Here is a 22,573-nt window from a genome sequence, read left to right as displayed (position 1 = left end):
TCCCCGTGAAGCAGGGGGAGGGGCCCAGGATCCCAACTTCGGGGGCCCGTGCGGTGATGAGGCGGCGGGGAGCCCTATCGCCCCCCCCCCGCGAAGAAACCTCTGGGGCCTGGGACCCTCATCCCCAGGCCCCGAAGAGGGAGAAGTCGGGAAGCTCCGTCGCCCTACCCGTGAAGATAGTCCCCGAAAACTCAGACGATGACCGGGGGCCTGGGACCCCATCCCCGGGCCCCTGTGGAGAAGGCAGAGGCCAGGGGAGAGCAGCCGCAATCCCCCGAGGACTGACCAGGCTGGATCGCGCCGAGTCTGCCCACCGGAGCGGGCAGAACAGTAGGACCAGCTCCTGTGTCAGCACGCAAAGGTGCTGGCCGGGCGGGGAGCCGCGGGTGGACACCTGGGCTGCACTTCAACGAAGAAGGCATGCGGGGGTCCCGGGTGGGACCGAGGCCCCCAAACCCAAGTAGTCTGCGCAAGGGGCCCGGGTGGAACCGTGTCTCTGCCAGTGGCATGAGCAGCTGGGGCGGGGCTCCCGAGCCGTAACAAACTCACCGGGCCCCCCACCGAGGCAGGCAGAAGCAGTGTGAGGCCGGCGGCATCGCAGCTCTCCCCAGCACAGCGGGAGAGCCGCTAATGTAATATTCATAGAAAGGAGCCTGAAGCGCCCCATAATGCTTTTGCAAGGCATGAGGAAATCATCGTTTTTGGTGCCTGGTGGTCCCAAGAGGAGGGGGGATGCCCTCATTTGGGAAAGACGCGTGGGTAGCTCCTGGAGAAGCGCAGTCTCACACCAGCACGAAGAAAAGTCCCACCCTAAGTGTCCTGGGGACTTCCAAGAAATAGTAATCAAAGAGAGGGGAGAGTGATCTTTCGATCAACGGGCACCAATTACCACTCAAGGGGGTGGAAGGTCCAGTATCAGCATGTGTCCGTGTAAGGTACAAGTAATGCAACAAGGGGGGGTAGCTGAACTGTTCCTATAGAGAGAGAAAAATAGGTTGGCTGGCGTGACCAAAGGTGTGTGTGTGACACCTTGGGGCATCCATTTTGTTGGATGTAGTTGCCTCACACACCCAGAAGGGTGTCATGCTTCATCATCGGCGGTTGCTCCTCGTCGGGGAGGCGGTGCAATCCCCGACGGGCTCACCTCAAAGAGGGGCGCTTTGGCGGAGATCTTTTGTATCCAACTGCCTTATGGTGGAGTGGGGGTGTGTGGGCAGGGTAGCAAGTTAGCCTGGTGAGGTGATTAAAATGTAGCAGGGGGTGCCGGAAACCACTTTATTCTGGGGGTCCCCCTACTGCAATTAAAAGCGTGAAGCTAGCTCGCTAGGGATCAACAGGTTAGGTCGAGTGACCCTAGAGGAGACTAGAACAGGAATTGGTCGACATGTTTCTCGCACTGGGGCTATTACCCGCGATTCATCAGGACCTTGAAAAAGTGAAAATAAATAAAATCAACAACATGCTAGTGTCATGTGTGTGGTGTTGATATAATTTACCTCTGTGGATAATCCTATGCCTAATGGTCGGGGACTACTTGCCACATGAGGGATCGGCGGGTCAGTACAACGGGGTCGAACCAGTTAAGTGTAGCTCAATCTGCCCGTGTCCGTGTGGGTGCACCTACCCATCTCCGCCGAGCTCGGATAGATGGGTAGGTGCACCCACACGGACACGGGCAGATTGAGCTACACTTAACTGGTTCGACCCCGTTGTACTGACCCGCCGATCCCTCATGTGGCAAGTAGTCCCCGACCATTAGGCATAGGATTATCCACAGAGGTAAATTATATCAACACCACACACATGACACTAGCATGTTGTTGATTTTATTTATTTTCACTTTTTCAAGGTCCTGATGAATCGCGGGTAATAGCCCCAGTGCGAGAAACATGTCGACCAATTCCTGTTCTAGTCTCCTCTAGGGTCACTCGACCTAACCTGTTGATCCCTAGCGAGCTAGCTTCACGCTTTTAATTGCAGTAGGGGGACCCCCAGAATAAAGTGGTTTCCGGCACCCCCTGCTACATTTTAATCACCTCACCAGGCTAACTTGCTACCCTGCCCACACCCCCCCACTCCACCATAAGGCAGTTGGATACAAAAGATCTCCGCCAAAGCGCCCCTCTTTGAGGTGAGCCCGTCGGGGATTGCACCGCCTCCCCGACGAGGAGCAACCGCCGATGATGAAGCATGACACCCTTCTGGGTGTGTGAGGCAACTACATCCAACAAAATGGATGCCCCAAGGTGTCACACACACACCTTTGGTCACGCCAGCCAACCTATTTTTCTCTCTCTATAGGAACAGTTCAGCTACCCCCCCTTGTTGCATGACTTCCAAGAAATAACCCTCTCGTGGGCTCACCAGCATGTTAACACCTTCTGGAATGGAACTTTTGTTCTACAGCTGAGGGTGTATGGAGAAATGCGTGAAGGGCTGAGTTGGGGATGACTGGAGAAGGGCATCCCCTGGAGGTGAAGAGGTGTAATTGCACCCTTAATGCATTTACTAGTGTTATTTCTTTTAAAGGGACTGAAGGTCACATGTGTAATGTAAAGTGCCTGTGTAAGGTGATGTCATAAACAAAGTGGGGTTATGTGGCCAACCATTCCTGCTAGGGTGTTTGGCTGTATATGCGTAATCCCGTGATTTCATCTGTGATGCCTTTGTGGGCTGTAATTGCAATGCATTCTAATGAGCCACAAATGTGATGAGTACTGTCATTCTAAAGTGATGCTTAAACATGTATTCTTGCTGCTGCACTTAGGTGAAGAACCCAGACTGCTAGCCCTTAAGATGTAGAGGTGTATACTTCATGGTCAGTAGGAAATGCTCAGTTAGGGTTGTGTCTCACCAAGGCAGGGTTACCTATGAATAAATACTGGTTGAGATAATGGGGTGGGTCGCCACTGGGATAGTGCCAGTGCGCAGGGCCCTCGCTCCAGGTAATGATCAACTAACTGCATTGGGGGCAGGATGATGTGCGTACATGGGGAGTGGTGGTACTAAATCCCACCCCCCTGCGGGAGGGGTGGAGCTGTGATGCAATGTCCCAAAGTAATTCCAACAGCTTATGTATATTTGTAAATTGGTGCATAGTATTGAGTAGTGTGTGTGCTTAATGTACTCTTACTTTTATAAAGGAAAGTACAGACTGGACAATCAATTATTGAGTGTTATTTCGGTGCACCTGCAAATGGCGAATACTAGCCCACACCACCTTCCTGGAGTAAGCCTCAGACTGCTCTGCAACACTACCCTCCGAGAGTCAGGCGCTACAATTGGGTGTTTGGTTCCCAGTGAAGGACAAATGTAGCATGTTATTTCTGCAGGCCTCACAAATACTCGTTTTCCAACAGAGAGAAATATATCATCAGAAGGACAGCACAAGTCTTTAAAGTGATCCCTCTTCAGCAGGGCATATTCTAGAATCCTTAAAAAAACCAACTCATGGATAGAAACTGGAATACTCTTGGACAAAAACAGAAATTGTGGTCATACAACTGTACGTACACTGTGAGCATGTAACCGTGAGGGTGGGGGTTCCTGGCAAGGCAGAACACTGGGTGCAAATCCCTCAGAAACAAAGGTTTGCTGTAAATCAGAACTCAAGACACAGACGAAAGAGCTGCCCAAATGTTTTAAGACCGTATGCATGAAGGTCTAAGTCTAGGTATCAGAAGTCAAAGGCAGCAGGGCTTGCAGATTTCTTCAAAAACCCTTTTATAGCACAGATCCCATGTTCACCTGTTTCACATTTGCAGGACAATCTCACCAGATTGCCTGTTAAAATAATTTCCACCTAAGGGTGCTACTTTGAAATGTCATAGATCCCCTGACCAAGACCCCACATAAGTTGCTGTTTGGGATTGAACTGTCTCTGTGTATTACAATTTTAAAACTCCTATTAATTCTTTTTTGGCCTATTATTGTGTATATTTTCCAGGACAGTTTCTTCAAGATATTGATCATCTCAACCTCTTGATTGTCACTGGAAGACATCTGTTTCCATTCCTACCTGTGTTAATGTGTTAAATACACTTTGCTGTTACTTTACATAACAATTATTAATTAACCGTGTGGCATTATTGTTCCTGAACTACTTTTGTACCACGTGTTAAGTACCATGTAAATGTATGGTCTGCATATTCCGACTGGGTTTTCCTTTTTCAACAAATGATATGCAACGTAACATGCTATTAAAGTAATGTGTGTGACATCAGCAGGGTGACTCTACATGCTCGTATGAAGTCTTTTTGGAATTTTTCTGACAGAATGACTGTTCTTAGGGTTACACAGGTGCCCCCTATTGTTTCCTTGTTATAGTTTGTTGTCGGACTCGGCATGTCATTAGGGAGAAGCAAAAATGCATTCAACTGTCAACTTAGCCAAAAGATCAACCAAAGTATGAAAGCTTATGAACTTGTGCCAACACAAAAGGATGCAGCAAGATTAAGGGGAAAAAAATAGGAGTTGGGCGATATCAACGTAACAAAAAGAGCATTTACGCAGAATTCTGTCTTCATGCAGGCATCAAAAGAAGCACACCCACTGAATACTGTGTAATGTAAGTAGGTGTAAATGTATTACACTAACAATGGCATTTTGCATAGCACATGCTACAGACTAAATTGATTTTTGCACTTAAGACAACACAATTGCATTCACTTAATGCCTGAAAAATAAAGGGTTGAATTTGCGCTGATAGGATTCAAACTTAGACCAAGCAGGTGGTATTTCGATTCTTGTAGCTGGAAAGCAACTCTAGACTATTTCCTAGGATCCGAATTTGTGAATTCCTCACTTTTGTTCTCCACGAATCACTGAAAATCATGTATAGCCATAAGAATGCCTGCTGTCAATTGACTATGAGCTGGACGATCCACTGGGTGGCAGCAAATCCCAGGCAATGTCTGTGACCTGGGTGCCCAGGAGCCTTGGCCTAGCTATTCATCAAGTTAGTCCTGTAACTTGCATTTCACCATGGTGTACCCTTCAGTTCACTGGACCACCGGCCAAGTAAAGCTGTTAGTCAGAAGGGGGGATACTATATTCAGGGATAGTGAGTGGGGAAAAAAGTGTTAAGAACAGCAGGAAAAGGGGAGCTCTGCAGACCAATGAATATTAAGGATGATTACTTGAAATTATACAACCACTACATGATGTGGTGAAAGAGTGAATGGAGGGGGGGGCTACCTCCATCTGGGAACAAAAAGGTACAGGAAGTCAGTGGCTCAAGTCTATCAGTGAAGTCACCCAGGGACAAAAGTCCCCAGTTCATGCGCAAGGGGCCTAAATTACTTATCGAAAAACCACAGAAGCATGCATCAAGACATACTGTGGTTCATCATAGGTCCCTTCCTACCCTACCCTTGGGCCCAGTTACCAGAAGCCACCAGAGCAGAGCCATAACAAAGTATGCCACACAGAGTCACTGCCAACAAAAGAACACATCTGCATTTCATGCTGAACCATGGAGAGAGGACTTTAACTGCTGGGGGTGGTCGGACAGTCACGTCGTTTTAAGTGGCCCCAGGCAACTCCAGTCTCAATCTCAGCTCAAGACTTCTACTGCCGGCTCACACCTAGATATGGATGGGTGCTGCAAGAGTTGCATCAATGCAACGCTTGCATTTATCTCCAGCATATATACCTCTGCTCAGGGTATTGGTTGCAGAAACAGACGTCAAAAGGTAATGTCACCATAAACCCAAGAGGCCAGTCGTTGCTTGCTTCTGCCACGTATTAATCCAACAAGAAATGAGTTACAATGCACTGCATCACCAGTGAAGTCTGGCATCCCAACATACAAACTTTATAAATAAATAAATAAAATAAATAACCATGCAGGTTGAAAAGAAAAATGCATACTAGAACAGGATTCTGAGTGACAAGGGAAGTGCTCACAGTCTGTTCCTCTGTCCATTAGAACCTGCACCCCCTCCCCCCCCCAACAAATGTATGACACTAATAGTGGAAGTACACATAGATAAGATCAACACTAGCTCAAATAATACACCCTGAATATAACTGGCCACATAATAATAAACATGCATGTTACAACACAAACACATTTTGAATTTGGGCTGGAGAAAGAGTTCCATTGTAAAGTTAACGGGTGACTCCAGCTCCAATGTACTATTAAAAATGGAAAAGATGTATACGCACCATTGAGGATATCCTCAAAACCAATGCAGTCATCGTTACCTTTCAAGGAATCTAGGGCAATGTTTGAGCTCTGAAGAAACGGGAGACGCTGGATCTGCAAATAAAAAAATTACAATTTTGTGGCACCAGCCCTCTATATACAACCGCAATGCAGCCAATCAATGTTAAAAAAGATGCCAAAAGTAAAGTACAATTAACAAGACAGCAATGACAAAAAGAGAGGAAACTTTAAAAAAGGGGCAGTTAGTCAAATAGTGAATATGCAAATATACTTAAGTTAAGGTGACGCAGTTGAGTCACTAACAGGTGGCCAGACCTATAACTTCATATTTGATATTAGTCTTCAGATCTGCTACTAAAGACAATGGCGGCACACACAAAATTACATAACTAAAATGAAATCTAGAAAACATGGCAGAGGCTGCGAGCGAACAACTAGAAAGTATGGACATGTACAAAGAAAGCTTATTGTTTTTGCCAAGTGGGTTTAGACAAACCCACAGAATCGCAATGAAATAAAAACCAACAAAGTCAGAAATACATGAAAATCAATAGAGTCTAATACATTAAAACAAAATACACTAAAGTGCTTTATAAATCTATTTCCAGTCACTAAATTGGTTAAAAACGTGTGTCGATAGAAGCAGCACTAGTGCTTCATCGTCGTATGATACGCATAGCCACGCACAAATTATGTTGAAAAATCATGTTGTTTGTTTAGTTACAGATTGTTGAAAAATCAGGTGCTTCATGTAATCTATCAATAGATTCAATGCCAGGCAACTGACCCTCAGTCCTGATGATGATGATCCAGTGTTTTTACGGGATCGAAAGGTCGTCGACATACACTCTGACCCGGTACACTATCCTTTGGAGTATTTTATTTTTGGGTACAGTAGTGTTTTGCTTTTAATAAGAAGGGACCTAAAGGTGTGAGAATAATGTTTGTTTGCCTGTATATGTCTGTTGTCCGTTTTTAACACCTGGTTTTCTGTGCATTATTGGTTTTTTGCTCAGTGTTTCAGTTCATAGTTTATTTGCTCTCTTGATCTCTGGTTTTTGAAATTATTCTGGCTGGGGTAATTCACATTTTTGATCGAATTGTGGTGATAAAATTGAAAACTCTGATCATTGAATCTGTATATGGAATTGATTTGTGTATCCAGAACTATATTCCATTTTTTGTTGTCTCTAGAATTAATCAAGTACCCTTTGTCCCTTATGATTTTTGGGTTTCCCTCGTGTACATATACTTGCTTCTTATTAAATTGTTCTCATTCTTCTTGTGTTGTATCTTTTTAGAACACTGCTGATTTACCATCCTTTTGATTGGATGACTTGTATCCACTGCTTAAATACAGTAATTCAAAAGGGTGCATATTTTCTTACTTTCACATGGAGACTCCTTAAATTCCTGACCCTCATGCTCTGTGCTACTCCATCTGACTCTTCAGCCTGCCCACTGCTTCCCCACACACTGCTTGCTTTTTAAGCATTTAACACCATCCCACCTCCCCCCACACCCCCAACCCTGTTGCACAAAGGTGGTTTTGTCTATTTGGAGCTGGTTTAGTGCAACCCCCCTTTTAAAGAAAGTCACACAATATTCTTTATTAAAGGCTTCTCCTAAGCTAAGCTGGAACAAGTAATATGGTAACTTAAAATGTCAGTGCTCATGGTTGAAGATCCCACTATCCCAATTACAGCCATGTGCAAGAAGAACTTTTTTTTTTTTTTTTTTTTTTTTAACAATAGACTATTTTCCTTGGTATCAGACAACATTAGAAGGAGTCTCTCATGATCCCTCATAGTTTAGTTTGAAAAGGTACAACATACTTTCTACACTTGCCTTATGGTTGGGATACAGGCAATAAATGCATTCACTGTGAGGGTCGTCTGTATGAAGCCTTTTCTTAGAGCAGGTGGCACGGGGTTTAAAAGACTCTTTTATCTCCTTATCTGACATGGCTATGCCAGAAAAAGCTAAATCAGTACTGAAGAAAAAGAGGTTGATTGAAGCAAAGAAAACTGGTCTTTAACCACTGAAGTAGTAGAAGAGGCTGAGCAGATCTCAGAGGAGACTCCCCAGCACAATGTGCGGTAGAAAATAAGAGGTTCTAAGGTTCTCTCAGCAATGTTCCAGGGGGTGAGAGGGCCCGATTGGTTTAGGATTAAGTTTGGGTCTCTTTTACAAAACAATAGATATATGCTACAAGATTGAAATGGGCCTAGGCCTGGTTTCTGGTTTGTATTGGCTTCGCATTGCTGTTTTGATGTACCGGGGACTCCCATCTCAATGGCGGAGAATGATTTAAGCATGTGAATCTATAAAAGTTTCAATTCTGGAGTAAGACCTTTATTGTCAAAAAAACAACTGACTGTATGTTCCCTGGTGCCCGACAACAAGCCTATCTCACTATACACACAAGGCAGTACATGCTATTAAAAGGAAAATCTGATGAGAACTAACACGTACTGCAGAAGCTCGCACTGAAAAGAGTTTGTGTGGAGGCCGGCACAATTTTGTACACATTAGCTACAAATTCCTCTTTCTGAATATATTCAGAGACAATATCTGAGATTTTACCAGCTAATGCATGTATCTTATATTTAAATTGCCACTTCAGCATGCATCTCCTGTTTTAGTGATGAGCCCCCTCCTTCCTTATCTTTAGAGCTGTGAAGTGGCTTCATGCCATTTAACACTTCATGCTATGTTTGCCATTAAATCTACATCACTTTGCATGCTAGAATCTCACCCCACACTTATGTGACTCTGCATGTCCCAAAATGCAATGTGGTCCTGGCTTGAATGAATGACAGGTTTTGTAACATGCATAGCTGCTACAAGGAGAGTTCCAGGGCAAGGAGAAAAACAACTGCAGATTACGAGAAACCACATCACAACCTGAAGAGCCAAGTCTTAAGAGATTTTCAGTAGGCCAGTTCATCTTCGAAGCTACACATCTTCACTGGGAGGCGGTTTCAGGCTTGCACTGCCGAAAAGGAAGAGCCGCCTTTCATAGTCTATTTGATTTTGGGGATCACAACAAGTGAACTATGCAAGGAGCGCCAGGCCCTCGTGCGCTGGTAGTGTATAAATCTGTTAGATATTGCGGACGGAGCCCTAATAGGCCCGTTGTTCAAATGCGACAGTCCTAAACAAAATCCTTTTATTAATTGGCAGCCAATGCAAAGCAGTAAGATGCTGTGAAATTGATCATGTTGAGGAATTTTTAACAGCACATGTGCTGCTGTATTTTGTACCCTCTGCAGATGGTTAATAAGAAATGCAGATAAACCTAAATAGAGCACGTTTTCATAGCCCAATCTGGACATATTCAGGGCTGAAACCACTAATTTCCTGGAGTGCATCGGTAGAAGGAACAGTAATTTCTTTAAGGACCTGAGAAATGCAAAACAAGATCCCACCATTTGTTGATCCGAGGTTGAAATGATAAATGGTAATCTAATTTGATTCACAGATTTCTAGCTGCCGGGCGGAGAAGGGGGCAAAACGGGTTAAAAGCAGTTCTCTTATGTCTAGGAAGTCAATGCCTCAAATAATCTTGGTCTCATCAGAATTATACTGTAAATTGCTGGCTCGCATCTAATCCAGAGCTGCTCTCAACCAGCATTTAAAAGACTTTAGGGCAACCGAGGATTGTTTTTGAATGAAATGAACTGCTTATGAGATAACCTTTTCCCAAAAAGGAACAAATCCATTTGAGCGCCCGTCCTCTCACTTTAACGCCTCTCAGTCTGTGCAGGAGAATGGTGTGGGAGAGGGGTTAAATGCCACAAAAAGATCTAATAATATCAAGGTCCCATTTGGTCCTTGATCTAATGTCAGCTTGATGGAAATCGGCAATCTCTAGAAGGACTGGTTCAGTGCTACATGAAAGCCGTACTGGGAAGGGTGTGAATCTTTCCAAATGTTCCGAAAGTTGAATATTATTCAGCTTTGCCTTTCCTCACTCTTTGCCTGGAAACTGTTCCAAGTTGGCTGCCGTCTTCACAAATGTGTATGCGTCATCAGTAGTTTCCACTTTTTTAATTTTCTGTTCTAAAACAGCATACAACATGGCATTTCAGAACAGCGATATCAAATAACAAGCATTTGCAATGCAATAGGTCTCGCATTAGGAAAGTTTGAGCCATTGGTATTGTGAATTAAATTTTTTTTATTTATGTGTTGGTTGTGAAAATAGCTATAGTAATAGCTAAAGTAATAGCTTTGTCATTTACAATGCCAATAGTTTTAACTTTCACAAATGTGACACCTATAGCATTTGTAATGCAATATGTGTTGTATTTTCACGAAAATCCAAGAACAGAAGTGAAATATTAACATTTTTTTGTGACATTTATAAGACAGACGTCATTGTTGTTCGAGTACTTTACGCTGGTGTTTGGATTCCTGTAAATCCCCAGTGTTGCAGGGTGCTTAAGAATTTTGTGATCACAGTGGTACTGTATTCCGGGCTGGGGGGAGGGGAGGAGAGAGAGCGAGAGAGAGGGAAGGGAGGGGAGGAGAGAGCGAGCGAGAGAGAGAGAGGGAGAGAGGGAAGGGAGGGGAGGAGAGAGAGAGAGAGAGAGAGAGAGAGAGAGAGAGAGAGAGAGAGAGAGAGAGAGAGAGAGAGAGAGAGAGAGAGAGAGAGAGAGAGAGAGAGAGAGAGAGAGAGAGAGAGAGAGAGAGAGAGAGAGACACACAGGGGAGGAGAGAGAGAGAGGGGAGGAGAGAGAGAGAGAGACACAGGGGAGGAGAGAGAGAGAGGGGAGGAGGGAGAGAGAGAGAGGGGAGGAGGGAGAGAGAGAGAGAGAGAGAGAGAGAGAGAGAGAGAGCTTGGGCTATAGTATGCGGCAGCGTTGGGTATAAAAAATAAAAATAAAAAAAAGAGGCCAAATTATGTGGTAACAAATGTATAAAAATCACAAAGTTGTATAAAACAATTATCAGTTATTGTATGGAAAGGCGAGGTGGGATGGCGCGACTTGAAAGCAGTAAACCTATTGGAAACCAATGAAGAAGAGGTTAATTGGGGCTAGACGGGCCCACGGTGCTACCAGGGACGTACCAATATGCTGGCTTTACTGTAAAGGTCCTTGGTAGGTCTGCGCGGGCCATTCACAATATTGAAAACCTGCTGCACACACTTGTAGAAAAGGACTGCGAACGCTTCAACACACACCATTCAGCAAGTGAAATGTGACAAGGGGGAGGAAACGATACGAACTGACTCACCCGAGCTAGTTCAGTCAGACCAATTATAGTTAATTATGCGGTCAAAGCGCCAGACAGGCGAGCGGCGTAACTTGAGCTTCAGATGAAATCCTATTAATCTGTCCCGCTTTTAATTCTAAGCTTTGTGCCATTTAATTGGGTAATAATACATGAAGTGCAATCTTCAAATTACAGGAGCGTGAAGGGAAGTGCTACATAGGCAGCATTTTATTTTAATGTCAAAACGTCACCTATCCGTAAACATTAAGTGGAACAGCAGCTGTCTAAGTACGACTTTATTCTGTGACAGACAGCTGAGGCATGAACCGCCCTATTTCAAGTCAGTCGAATATAGGTGCAGGAATGAAGGTGTCTCTTTTCAGTCGTCATCTGCATGATGTCACGAGCTGTCAACAAAACCAAGCGCTGCTGAGTCTCGGAGCAGAGACAGAGGGTCCGAAGCGCTAGAAGCGGGTCCGAGGCGCTAGAAGCGCATCCGAAACCAGACATACAGGAACACAAACCAACCGGCAGCATCGAAAGAGAAGCTGAACCCTCGTCAGAGGTTACAGCTGCCAGTCAACACTGCAGGGCACGGGAGCTCTCCAGAGACACCGGGAACTTCCTGAGACAAGCATTGTGCACCCCGAGGTGTGTACATTTCCATGCATAACCTGTTCTTCAAAAGGGACCTCAAAGTTCTCCTCCTCCAGAGACACCTCCAAAAGTAATTCACGTCCTCTTGCTATTGTGAGGAAGACTTCCCACTACTGATAATTTCTACTTTCCATGACCATGTAAGTGCCTTCCCAGTGTATGCCTGTGATTGGAGGGTCTGCCTTTTTGCAGTATTTTCCATGTACTGGTGTTCGGTGCCCTTTTGTAACATGCACACACCACTCTGCCCTTGCAACACACGGCTGCTACCTCTCACATGTCTTTACCTTTGATACTTGCACAAGTGCCACCTTGCCCATGTAACGCTTGTTCCTGAGCCTGAGTGTCTAGCACTTATTGCAGGACTATACCTCTAATCATACTCTGTTTTCTCTTATAACTGCAAACTTGTCACTTTAATTTCCTCTTGTGCACTTTTGACTACCTCATGTATTTTGGTTGCTCACAATTGTCACTATTACCTTATGTAAGTAACGTATGTTTTTGCAACCTGTTCTTTTGTAATGTTTCTCATTATGTTTCATTTCTGTTCCTGTTGTGAAGCCTCCGACGCCTTCGGGTAAAGTCCGCGCTATATAAAAATGCATAAATACATGAATAAATAAATACCGCCTTCGTGTAAAGTCCTCGCTATATAAAAATGCATAAATAACTAAATAAATAAATAAATAAATACCGCAAATCCAACATCCTCGTCACTCTGCCGGCCTGCGACCAGTCAGGCAGGCCGGCGCGACAACCGGAAACAGGAAGTAGGAGGACGGGAGCCTACCCCGCCTCCCACGGAAGAGCCGCGATTGGAGCCGTGTTGGGAGCACCGGAGCAGGCAGGAGCCTACCCTGCGCCCCGTTGCCGAAGGAGGGAAGAAGAGTCCTGCTGCCGGGCCTTGCAGCTGAGGAGAGGAAGCCAGTGAGTGCGTTGCTGAGCTGCGGGCGGGCGAAGGGGCGGGGAAGCATGTGTGCGCGCGCGGGGGCGGCCTGTGTATGTGTGTGCGTGTGTGTATGTGTCTTGGAGTGCGTGTGTGTGTGTGTGACTGTGGGGGGGGGGGGGGGTGTGTGTGTGTGTGTGTGAGCGAGTGTCTGTCTGCGATGTGTACGGCGCGGGACGCGACGTGCGCGTTCGCGCACACGAATCCAGCTAGAAAAGCTCGCACACCCTCTGGTCCGTCCTTCCCCCCAGAGTGATCGCTATTGGTCTCCAGCTGGACTAATGCATCCTTACGGATGCATTGCCAGCGAGACCTAAAAAATAATGTGTGTGGGAGCACCAATGCCAACATTGGCAAAGCCAAAAGGTCAGTATTCACTTTTTAAAAGCAAGACTTGTCTGCTTTACTAATGCTTCTTTAGTAGATGCTGTGCACGGTCAATTTTTGTGGGTGGCGGCCACATGGTTTATTGCATCCCAATTAACACTTTCAGTCACAGTCAAACATAGCAGGCAAGGCTTGAAAGGGCCTGGCTGCTAAACCTTGATATCAAGCGTAAACATGTGAAATGAACCATGCAGTACCAATGTAGAATGCCGTCTCTGTAAATTAATATTATTGACACGTCTTGAACCCTGAACATGAGCACTGTTATTTACAAAAAAGGACTTACTTGTTTTGCTGCTCTGTATTCCATTTGCAACTTTAATGGTGCATGCAAACCTTGAATATTTCTTAGTGTAGCAAAGCTCAATTTCTCTTCATTTATCTGAAACTACACAAAAAAACACCATCAACATACATTTGCAGATAATTAATTCCAAGGACAGCAATGTGCAGCTTCACTCAAAGTATGGTAATGTGTATTTTGGGACATATGCCATGCTAAATAGTTTAATGTATGCTCGCAATTGTAATTAATGGATTATTTACCACAAGTCTGGAAGGTTTACCATTACTGGAATGCAAAAGAATTAAACTGTACTACTTTGAAACAGTCCCTTCAAATACACATGGCTAACAAACAAAATAAGACAGTATGGGGCACAGTAGACAACTGACTTAATAACTGGGTCAAGAAATGTAGTAGGCAACTGACATTACAGTCAGGGCAACTAGAATTATGCGATTTTGCGTCCCTGGCATTTTTCGCATACCTATAGATCTGCAGCATAATTGGCAGATATTAACAAAAATAAAAAAATAAAGATTCTATCTCCAAATGTTCAAATGTTACTAAAAATAAAGCAACATGTGTTGTACGCCGAGGAAGGCAAAGGTTGACTGGTTAGCTTTCTGTTGCTTACTGCTATGTTTTGGCAATAAACTGGTACTAACAAGATAAAACTTATGCTTAACAGTGTCAACAAGTGTAAAAATAACAAACTAATGAAATAATACGATCAGAAAATGTGCCTCATTATACTACATAATTAGTCTTTTCCTGCTGCATAATTTGGTCAATTCTGCTGCATAATTTGGCCCTCTCCTGCCGCATAATGCCAGTGGCCCCGATAATAGAATGAATACGATAGCTAACGATTTTTAGAATCATTTGTGCAAGCTAAATTTGAAATTATAGGTACAAAGGAGCAGAAACGTAGACACTATTAAAAATTAATGCACACTTCGCACACACATGGGGGCTACGGATTCAGAATAGTAGTGCACTGATGGAAAGACTGGGTGACCAAACTGTAGGTAAACCCACTATTTAACTTACTAGCCTCTATTGACCCCTCATACTACTCACCAACCAAGAACCTCATTCATCTTTTGCAAAGCACATCACGTGATATTCCTCCAAATCACTTAATCAAGGATTTGCACCAGAGATACAGAGGAAATGCCCTAAAACTGAACAGGAGAGTAGAACCAAACTACATGGGGTTAAAAAAACTGCTCATGACAAGATTACACAAATTAGCCTGCAAATGATAATCTGCAACAAAGTGGTCATGGTTGACAAATATCAGAAAAGGTTCTATCTCAATAAACAGATAAACAAACCTACAAAACTGGCCTTGCTCTTTAGTAACCGAATGGAGACAGTGGTCTATAAATATTTTTGTCAGCATGGAACAAAGTTTACTATCTGGTGGACACACGTTAAAAGAAAGTCGGGAATCCTTAAAAAAAAAAAAAAATTATATATATATATATATATATATATATATATATATATATATATATATAGACGTTGACCCGCCCACCAAATCAGTGCCCCCTCCAACTTGCTTAGAGTGAATTAAAGAGTTTCCTGTCACTATGCCATTATTCTCCACTGGACCGCCATGTCACAGTGTCAGTCCCCCTACTCTATTTAGGAAGGACTGATCATCAGCAGATTTCTCTGCCCTCAACAAGTGAGTCCGTTCCAGGTCTAGTAGCCACTGGTCAGCTGGGTACTTCCAGCAAAATACTTCTTACAGCTTGTTGACAAATAACCCTTGGAGTTTGCGCCATTATGGAGTACGAGAGGGAGAAGGTTCAGTAGTTGACTGATCCCAATCAGGACACAGGCTGCCGGTGCAGCACTTTTCTGATCTTTCACTGGTCCAGAAAGTGTAAAGTGGGTACCTTTAGAAGCCACATTTATGTCAGGCACTAGCTAGTCAGTGGGAACAACTCCTGAGCACACCCTAACCAATAGGGCAAAAGCTTTCAGGGATAACCCTGCTAACTTTTGCATCCGTTTCTGCATCCCTTACTGCAAATAGGCCCAAAATATCAAGTTTCAGATCATTTTCAAAATAGCAAATGTCTTCGGCAACACTAAACATGGGCTCTGAAAGGCTGGGGGTCTTTGCGGTAGGTTTACTGTGGTAATGCTAGTGTCAACCACCATCTAACACTAAAATCCAATTTGGAGCAGGTACTGTACCCACAACAAACCCAGAGACAGAAGTCTTGTAGGACAAAAAGCAGGGTCCTTCAGCAACCAGACAGGAAGTCCACAAGAAATGTCTTGCTATCTTGTTCTCTCCTTTTCAAGTGTGCCCCAAGAGTTACTTGTGACTCAAAATCAAATCAAATCAACTTTATTCGGTTTCCATTTTTTGAAAGCCATAAAAGTACATAAAAATAGAATAAATATTAAAAAACACAGAACTTTCTTTACCAAACATTACTTTGAGAGCGTATTATTACTTGTGACTCAACAGCTGTCAAACAGAATTTGACACTGTGCTGGCAAAATCGACGCCACCACCCCCCTATACTGCATATTCTGCTAAACTCAGAAAGGTCATCTGTGCCCATTCAGATCAGCCTCTTGTTTGCTCCGGGAGGGGAGGGGGGGGGGGGATTTCATACATATTCGAGGCTTCTCACTGGGTGGGAGAAGCTGGATAACTTAAGTGAATTAGTCTCAAGGAACTTCAGGCAGGAAAAAGGTAACTTTCTAAAAGTTACATGTTCATAATATTTATGAAAATCTGACTTCACTACTGAATTTAGCTAATAAAAATAGTTTTACATTATTTTTCTAGCTAGTTGTACTCTGGAGATACAGCATCAGTACTTTCATCTGTACTATGGTTTTCTACATAGAAAAGCTAGGCCTCTTTCCCAGTGAAAATACCATTTAGGGCCCTGTCACTATAGGAACATGTTAACATTAACTTTCTACAAGTCCCACTTTTAAACATCATCCACCCTACCTTGTGGGTAACAAAGCTTACATGGGGTGACTTACTAATATTTAAAACGAAGGTTTTCTTACCTGTCAAAAAGTTTTTATTTTGAAAGGTCGCAGTGCATCTTTTGCACGGTTAGTTAGGCTACAGTGGTAAGCATGAAACCATTTTTGCCCTGACACTAAATTGGTTGCTACAATAGGTGCTGCAGTCCACTATTAGCATTTAACTTCCAGGCCATTGGGTACGTTTTGTATTATCTACTAGGGACTTATAGGCAAGTTAAATATACCAATTAGGAGTATACCAACTCAACAATATTTAAAGAGTGAGCCAGTCACTTTACTATTGGTTAGCAGGGGTAAAGGGCACAGAGTTTTAAAGCTGATCTGAGGTTTGCGGGGGTCACCACACTAAAGATGGTCATTCCCAACAGAAAGCAACCAATAGCCCAAACAGTTGCTACAAGGCAGGACCTGCACTGTAGGTTAAGTAGTTTGCTGCTGGGCTGTCAAACTAAACCAGAAAGTCCTCCACAAGGTACACGGATGTCATGTCTTCTTCTGACTGAATACGCTGTACCGTGGAGGGCTAAATTATTAACTAAATCTATTGCCATAAAATCACAGTCCTTACTTGAAGACTATTCCTGGCTGCAGCAGTAGTCGTAACTGAGGCACACAATACACATTCAAAAGTGCCACAAACCAGAATAATTATTGAGCACAAAGGATTATACTTTGATGATTTTGTAGAATGGCTGGGAGCAATCATTAGAATGTATTGCTTTTATCTTCTTTGTTATTCCAGCACCAAACACTGAAATAAATCATATTTAGTGAATTAAAAACAAATTGCAAGAATCAATATGAAGCAGTCTGAGAACATAAACATGGGATCGCTCTCGACAGTCAGTCCCTAGGTGCTCCCACTTTTGTTATGCATACTTTGCTCTGAGATCAGCAGATCAATTGTGTGGTAGGGACTGACCTGGTCTAGCCAGTGGCAGGAATGAAGCAGGGTTTGACTTTCGATCTGGGCTGTGCAAGGTTTGGTGAGAGCAACGAATACTGTGAGAACTGTCATTACCCTGCCCTCACAGGGATCATTTTATTGTCTACATTGTGAGCAGCAAGAGAGGTGCCCTTCTGAAGTGCAACATTTGCAGAGCATACTGTAGCAGGGGAGCTCGGAAATGCAGTTTTCATCACAGTTGCCTGTGAACTCTTTGACAAGCCTTACCCTTCCGCTTCGGCCTATGTTCAACAACTTTGCTTTCAGGAAATTGCTGAAAACTTAAGCCTTACACTAAATAATGCTCAAGCCTCAATTTTAGTTATCTTAGCCAATGCCAGATGCTTTTTAGGTTGCAGTGTGCTTTACAAATCTTTTCAACTAACATCCTGAACATGGGGGCAGCACGACTACACCTTCGCTGTTGAGCCAGACATCCACTGACCTGGAGACTCACACAGCTAGAGAGCCACTACCCAAACATCTGAGCCCCTTGCCACAGCATTAGACCACAGTCCCGGACACATGCCCAGCCTTCAGGTGATCACTCATTCTCTTGCTTCACATTTGTGCACAACTAAACGGATCTTAACATTACTGCGCTACCCATCTTCTGCCGAGCTGCCATGTACTGGGTGAAGGGAGCCAGCATGGTACAAGGACCACCAAGCCATGAAAATGCAGTTTCCTTGCTTGAAACACAGCAGGAGTATTTTATCTAAAGGTCCTTCTTCAACACCCAGCTACTCACTTAATATCATCTTAGAAGACCAATATGCAAACCCCCTCAGTACTTTATTGCTTTTCACCCTCATATTATACTCTTTCTAATAGCTTTAGTTGAAATCCTCTGTATAGCTAACCTACCACCTCCAATCAGAATTCCTTTGTCTAGTCTAAGAACAATATATTATTCACCACTGTTCACAGCAATTCCACAAATAAGGCTCCTCTTTCGTGAAGAAAAACCTAATGCTGACTGCCATTTCAGGTCTACTAGCAGCTCCTTTCAAACCTTTAAATGTCTACTCATATTCACTTTATGTGGTTCTGCGCATTGGGCTCTTAGCTAAAGCCGAAGTCAAAATCATCCTTAGAACTAATTCGCTCTCTCTGGCCTGCAGCAATTTTAGCATAAGTAGCAATAGTGTTTATGCCAGCGATCTTCAACCGTTCAGAAACTAAAGCACCCTGCATTACAAATCGCCTTTGCTAATCCACTACTGTAGCTTCAGCTTCTTCACCCAGCTTCCTACAACTTTCACTGTATGTTAACTCCAGATAACGTCACCAGCTCATTCGTTCTTTTGGAACAATGAAATGGAACTACATAATCCATATCAACGAATTCCCAAATAATTGAGACCCAAAAAACGTAGAAAGTCCAAGCCATGAAGCACCCACTACTCCAATGCTAAAATCATCACCTACGTTTGAGCTTATATCCTTTCAAATTGTAGGCATTACCCCTCTTGTAAAAGGCAGTGTGCATTATTGCATATCCACCAATGTACACTATGTCTTCATTTCTGACACAGTCTCCGATTTGAACTTAAGACTACTTATAGCAGGGATTCACAATGTATTTTTGGAGAGCAAGAATGCTGAAAATACAAGTTCACTAGGGCAGAGAGAGAAAACTGAAACAGCACAGGAATTGCTCTGGTACTTGCATGAACACTTCCAGCAGCAACCATTGACGTTTACACCATCTATTCTAGACTATATAATCTACATTAAAAAAAAAGACAAATTACACCTGGCTACTACTCTTTCAACAGAGAACATGTCTGGTGGTTACCATTTAGAACTGGGGTAACTAGAGACACTCACCTTTCAAAAACAACAAAACGTTAACAACTTTAGGCAATTACTTACCTACTCAAAGCATATAAAGAAAAAGTCCGAGGATTGGAGATAGTTGTCCTATTGAATAACTGAATGCTTCAATCCCACTGAATTGAATAATTCGTAATCCTCAAAACCCCAATAGCTCACACCGAACTCCCAAATCAACTGTAAAAAGATCATCCAGCTGGACCCAAGAAACATCGTGCCTGACGCTTTTGAGAGAAATCACTTCCAAAACTCAAAATAGCATTGGTGTAAATAATAATTTAGCGTGATTCCCGGACGTCATCTGTTTACCAGTGGGCTTGTTTACTGGTCCTTTTTTTCTTTTGTTTGGCGCGAGTGAGTCTGCCAAGTGCTTGATCCACATGTTTAAGTTGGTGATGTTCTTGTCTAGGTTGTTGGTGGTGTTGGTTTGGTCCGTTTTGTAAGAGTTACACCAGTCAGCCTCTGATACTTTTTTTCAGCTTCGGGCTCCGGCTGGGTAGGTTGACGTTGGCTTGTGGCGTGGTGATCTGGAAGTATATGATGGAGTGGTTGGTTCATGTGATTGGTGAGGAGGCATTGTACATGATCCTGTTGCTCGTTGCAAAGATTGGATACAGAGTATGTCCTGCAGTGTGTGTTGGGTCTGTTGCTGAGGCGATCCCAGATTTCAGTGGTGGGCGAGAGTAGTTCTTGGGTATGGTGTGTTGTGAGGCATTTCCCCAAGTGGGTGGGGAATGTGTTGGGTGGGGAGGGGAGCAGGAAAAAGAGGCGGTAAGCCAACGTAGGAGGGGCAGTTAAGGAGCGGGGGCGGAGGGAAAGTATGCAGGAAAGGTGCCTGAAATGGGCACGGGGGCATTAAACGGGAGAAAGAAATTGATAAATGGCACGAAAAGAACAGAGCCATAGAGGAGAAAAGCACACAAACAGAAGCCCGCAAAGAAATTGCAACAGGTCAGAAAGAGTGAAAGCCACCAAAAAGAGAGGGACACAAAGTGGAGAAAAGAGCAGAAACACCAAAAGAGGCTCGAAAGAGAGAAAAGGCACAAAGAGAGAAGTGCCCAATGAGGGGAAAAGTGGTGAAAGAGCAGAAAACACACAAAAAGAAGCAAAACAAGGAGAGTCACTAAGAGACAAAAGTGGAAGAGAGCAGACAACAGAAACGAGGGATAATGTGGCAGAGAGCTAGAGCAAGTAAAATGTGAGTGTAGAGAGAGCGTGGTGGGAGCCTTGAGGTGCGAGTCTGGATCCAAAAAGGCCTAGACTGGTCAGAGCACCAGTCCCAGGTAAGTGGGTGGGTGCTGGCAGACGCAAAGCTAATCTCCAACTGACCGCATTATCCAGCACAAAAAGAAAAAACCTTGAGGGAAACTGAAACCACAAGTGAAGCGTTTTGTACCATATTGATTTCCCGATTGAACAAGCATTTGCAATGCAACAGGTCTCGCATTTATGGGAGTTTAAGCGATTGACATTGTAAATCACAATGCGTTTTATTTATGTTTTAAAAACCAAAACATTAATAAATGGCATTATTTACAATGCCTATAGCTCAAACTTGTGTAAATGCGAGACCTATTGAATGGTAAATGGTAGGCATCACGGACAATGGGAGCGAGGGAGGGCGAGAGAGGGATGGGGCGGGGGGGGGGGGGGGGAGGCACAGAAAAGGGGAGGGAGGGCAGGGGTAAAGAAGGCACAGACAATTTGTAAAGAAGGCACCAAAGCACACCAGGCCTGCAGTAAGAGAAACTGGATAAACAGAATCTGGGCGTTTCCAAGTTTAAAAATGCTTTAGGCATGTAGCCCTGCAATACCTTCACGTGGAATGTGTCTACCCTAAGCTGTCGCAATTCTGAAAATAGGTAGCCTGGAATATTAAACAAGGTGCCCGTGCATGCAGCTATTCTTGGGACAGGAGTGTTTATTAGAGACCGTTACTTGAGGAAGCAATTAGGGAAAATGCTGTTAAGTAACCCCGCAGAAATGACACTGGGGAGACAGAGAGCCAGGAAACAACGAGGGTGATCTTACGCTTTCTGGGCAGGTTTGCGCTGGTCCCTCCGAGAGACGCTGGAGAGCGGGCCTCTTAGGGGACAGGCTAATGTGCGGAGAACGGATTCAGTGCATTTTAGCGAGTCTGTATGGGAACCGCCAAGGGCCGGGCAGCAGCGGAGAGCCAGCGGTGGCCAAACCATGGGGGGAATAGCAGCTGTTGTAGTGAAGGCGCTCATAGACACGACATCGGGGGGCTGGAACGGTTCAAGACTTCAGCAAGAGAAGGATCCCGCACGCAGGAGACAACTCCTCTAACAGTGCCAGGGCACGGGGAAGTAGCAACCACCTGACTACCGCACGAGAGGACAGCAGGGACTTATTGAGGACGAGACTGGCAATAATTTTAAACATGAGTTGGACGAGGAGGGGATGCAACAGACTAGCTTGAGGGGCTCAAGTTGGCAGGGAAGGAAGAAGCAGCTCACAGCCCAGTCTCAGGTGGCAGGGAACGGCAAAACAGAAAGCAGGTGCAGCTCCACATCCAGGCGGGGAGGAGACCTGGGAGGGCGAGCGCTGCCCGCGCATGTGCTGTACATGTAACTTTCACATGCGGCTCGTGCCCTGCAGCTCGCGCGTGCGGCCAGTGTAGGCAGCGCCTGTACCCTTCCGGGGCTCCCATGATGAAGCGGGAGCCCCAGCGCCAAAGAGGAAGTGAAGTGCAGGAGCTGAAGTGACGGGAGCGCGGCAGATAGCAGTGCGGGGCTCCCATGCCTAAGGAGGAAGCACCGCATCATGCTGCCAGAAATTTGGAGGAGCTGGAGTGCTCCAGTACCGCGCCGCAGCCAGCCGCCACACCGGGTGAGTTTGGAGGATTCGTCATTTGTTCCGATGAAGGCACAGTGCCAATGTATACTAACTGAGCAGGCCCGCAAGGGCTGCTCCAACGATGGTGCGAGTTTTCACAAAAGTGAAAGTGAAACTGCGTGCTGACTTGCCTCCCAAGGGGGATAGGAGATGCGCGGCGCGTTCACATTTCCAGTCCGGCCTGCAGCCTGCGCGTGCCCATCTCCTGTCTCCCTTGAGAAATCT

General features: G+C 44.6%; 1 protein-coding gene across 1 annotated transcript in view; it reads right to left on the bottom strand.

Annotated features, from left to right (window-relative positions):
* POMP (proteasome maturation protein) overlaps window positions 1-22,573 on the bottom strand; it is a 47,351-nt gene that overhangs the window by 10,418 nt on the left and 14,360 nt on the right. Inside the window, exons 4-5 of the mRNA XM_078657128.1 lie at window positions 13,672-13,773; window positions 6,169-6,262 (exon numbers count right to left, since the gene is read on the bottom strand). Of these exons, the coding sequence (XP_078513254.1) occupies window positions 6,169-6,262; window positions 13,672-13,773 (196 nt within the window). The remainder of the gene's footprint in view (window positions 1-6,168; window positions 6,263-13,671; window positions 13,774-22,573) is intronic.

Source organism: Lissotriton helveticus, chromosome 8, assembly GCF_964261635.1.
Source record: "Lissotriton helveticus chromosome 8, aLisHel1.1, whole genome shotgun sequence".
NCBI lineage: Eukaryota > Metazoa > Chordata > Amphibia > Caudata > Salamandridae > Lissotriton > Lissotriton helveticus.
This window is presented reverse-complemented; position numbering and strand designations above follow the sequence as displayed.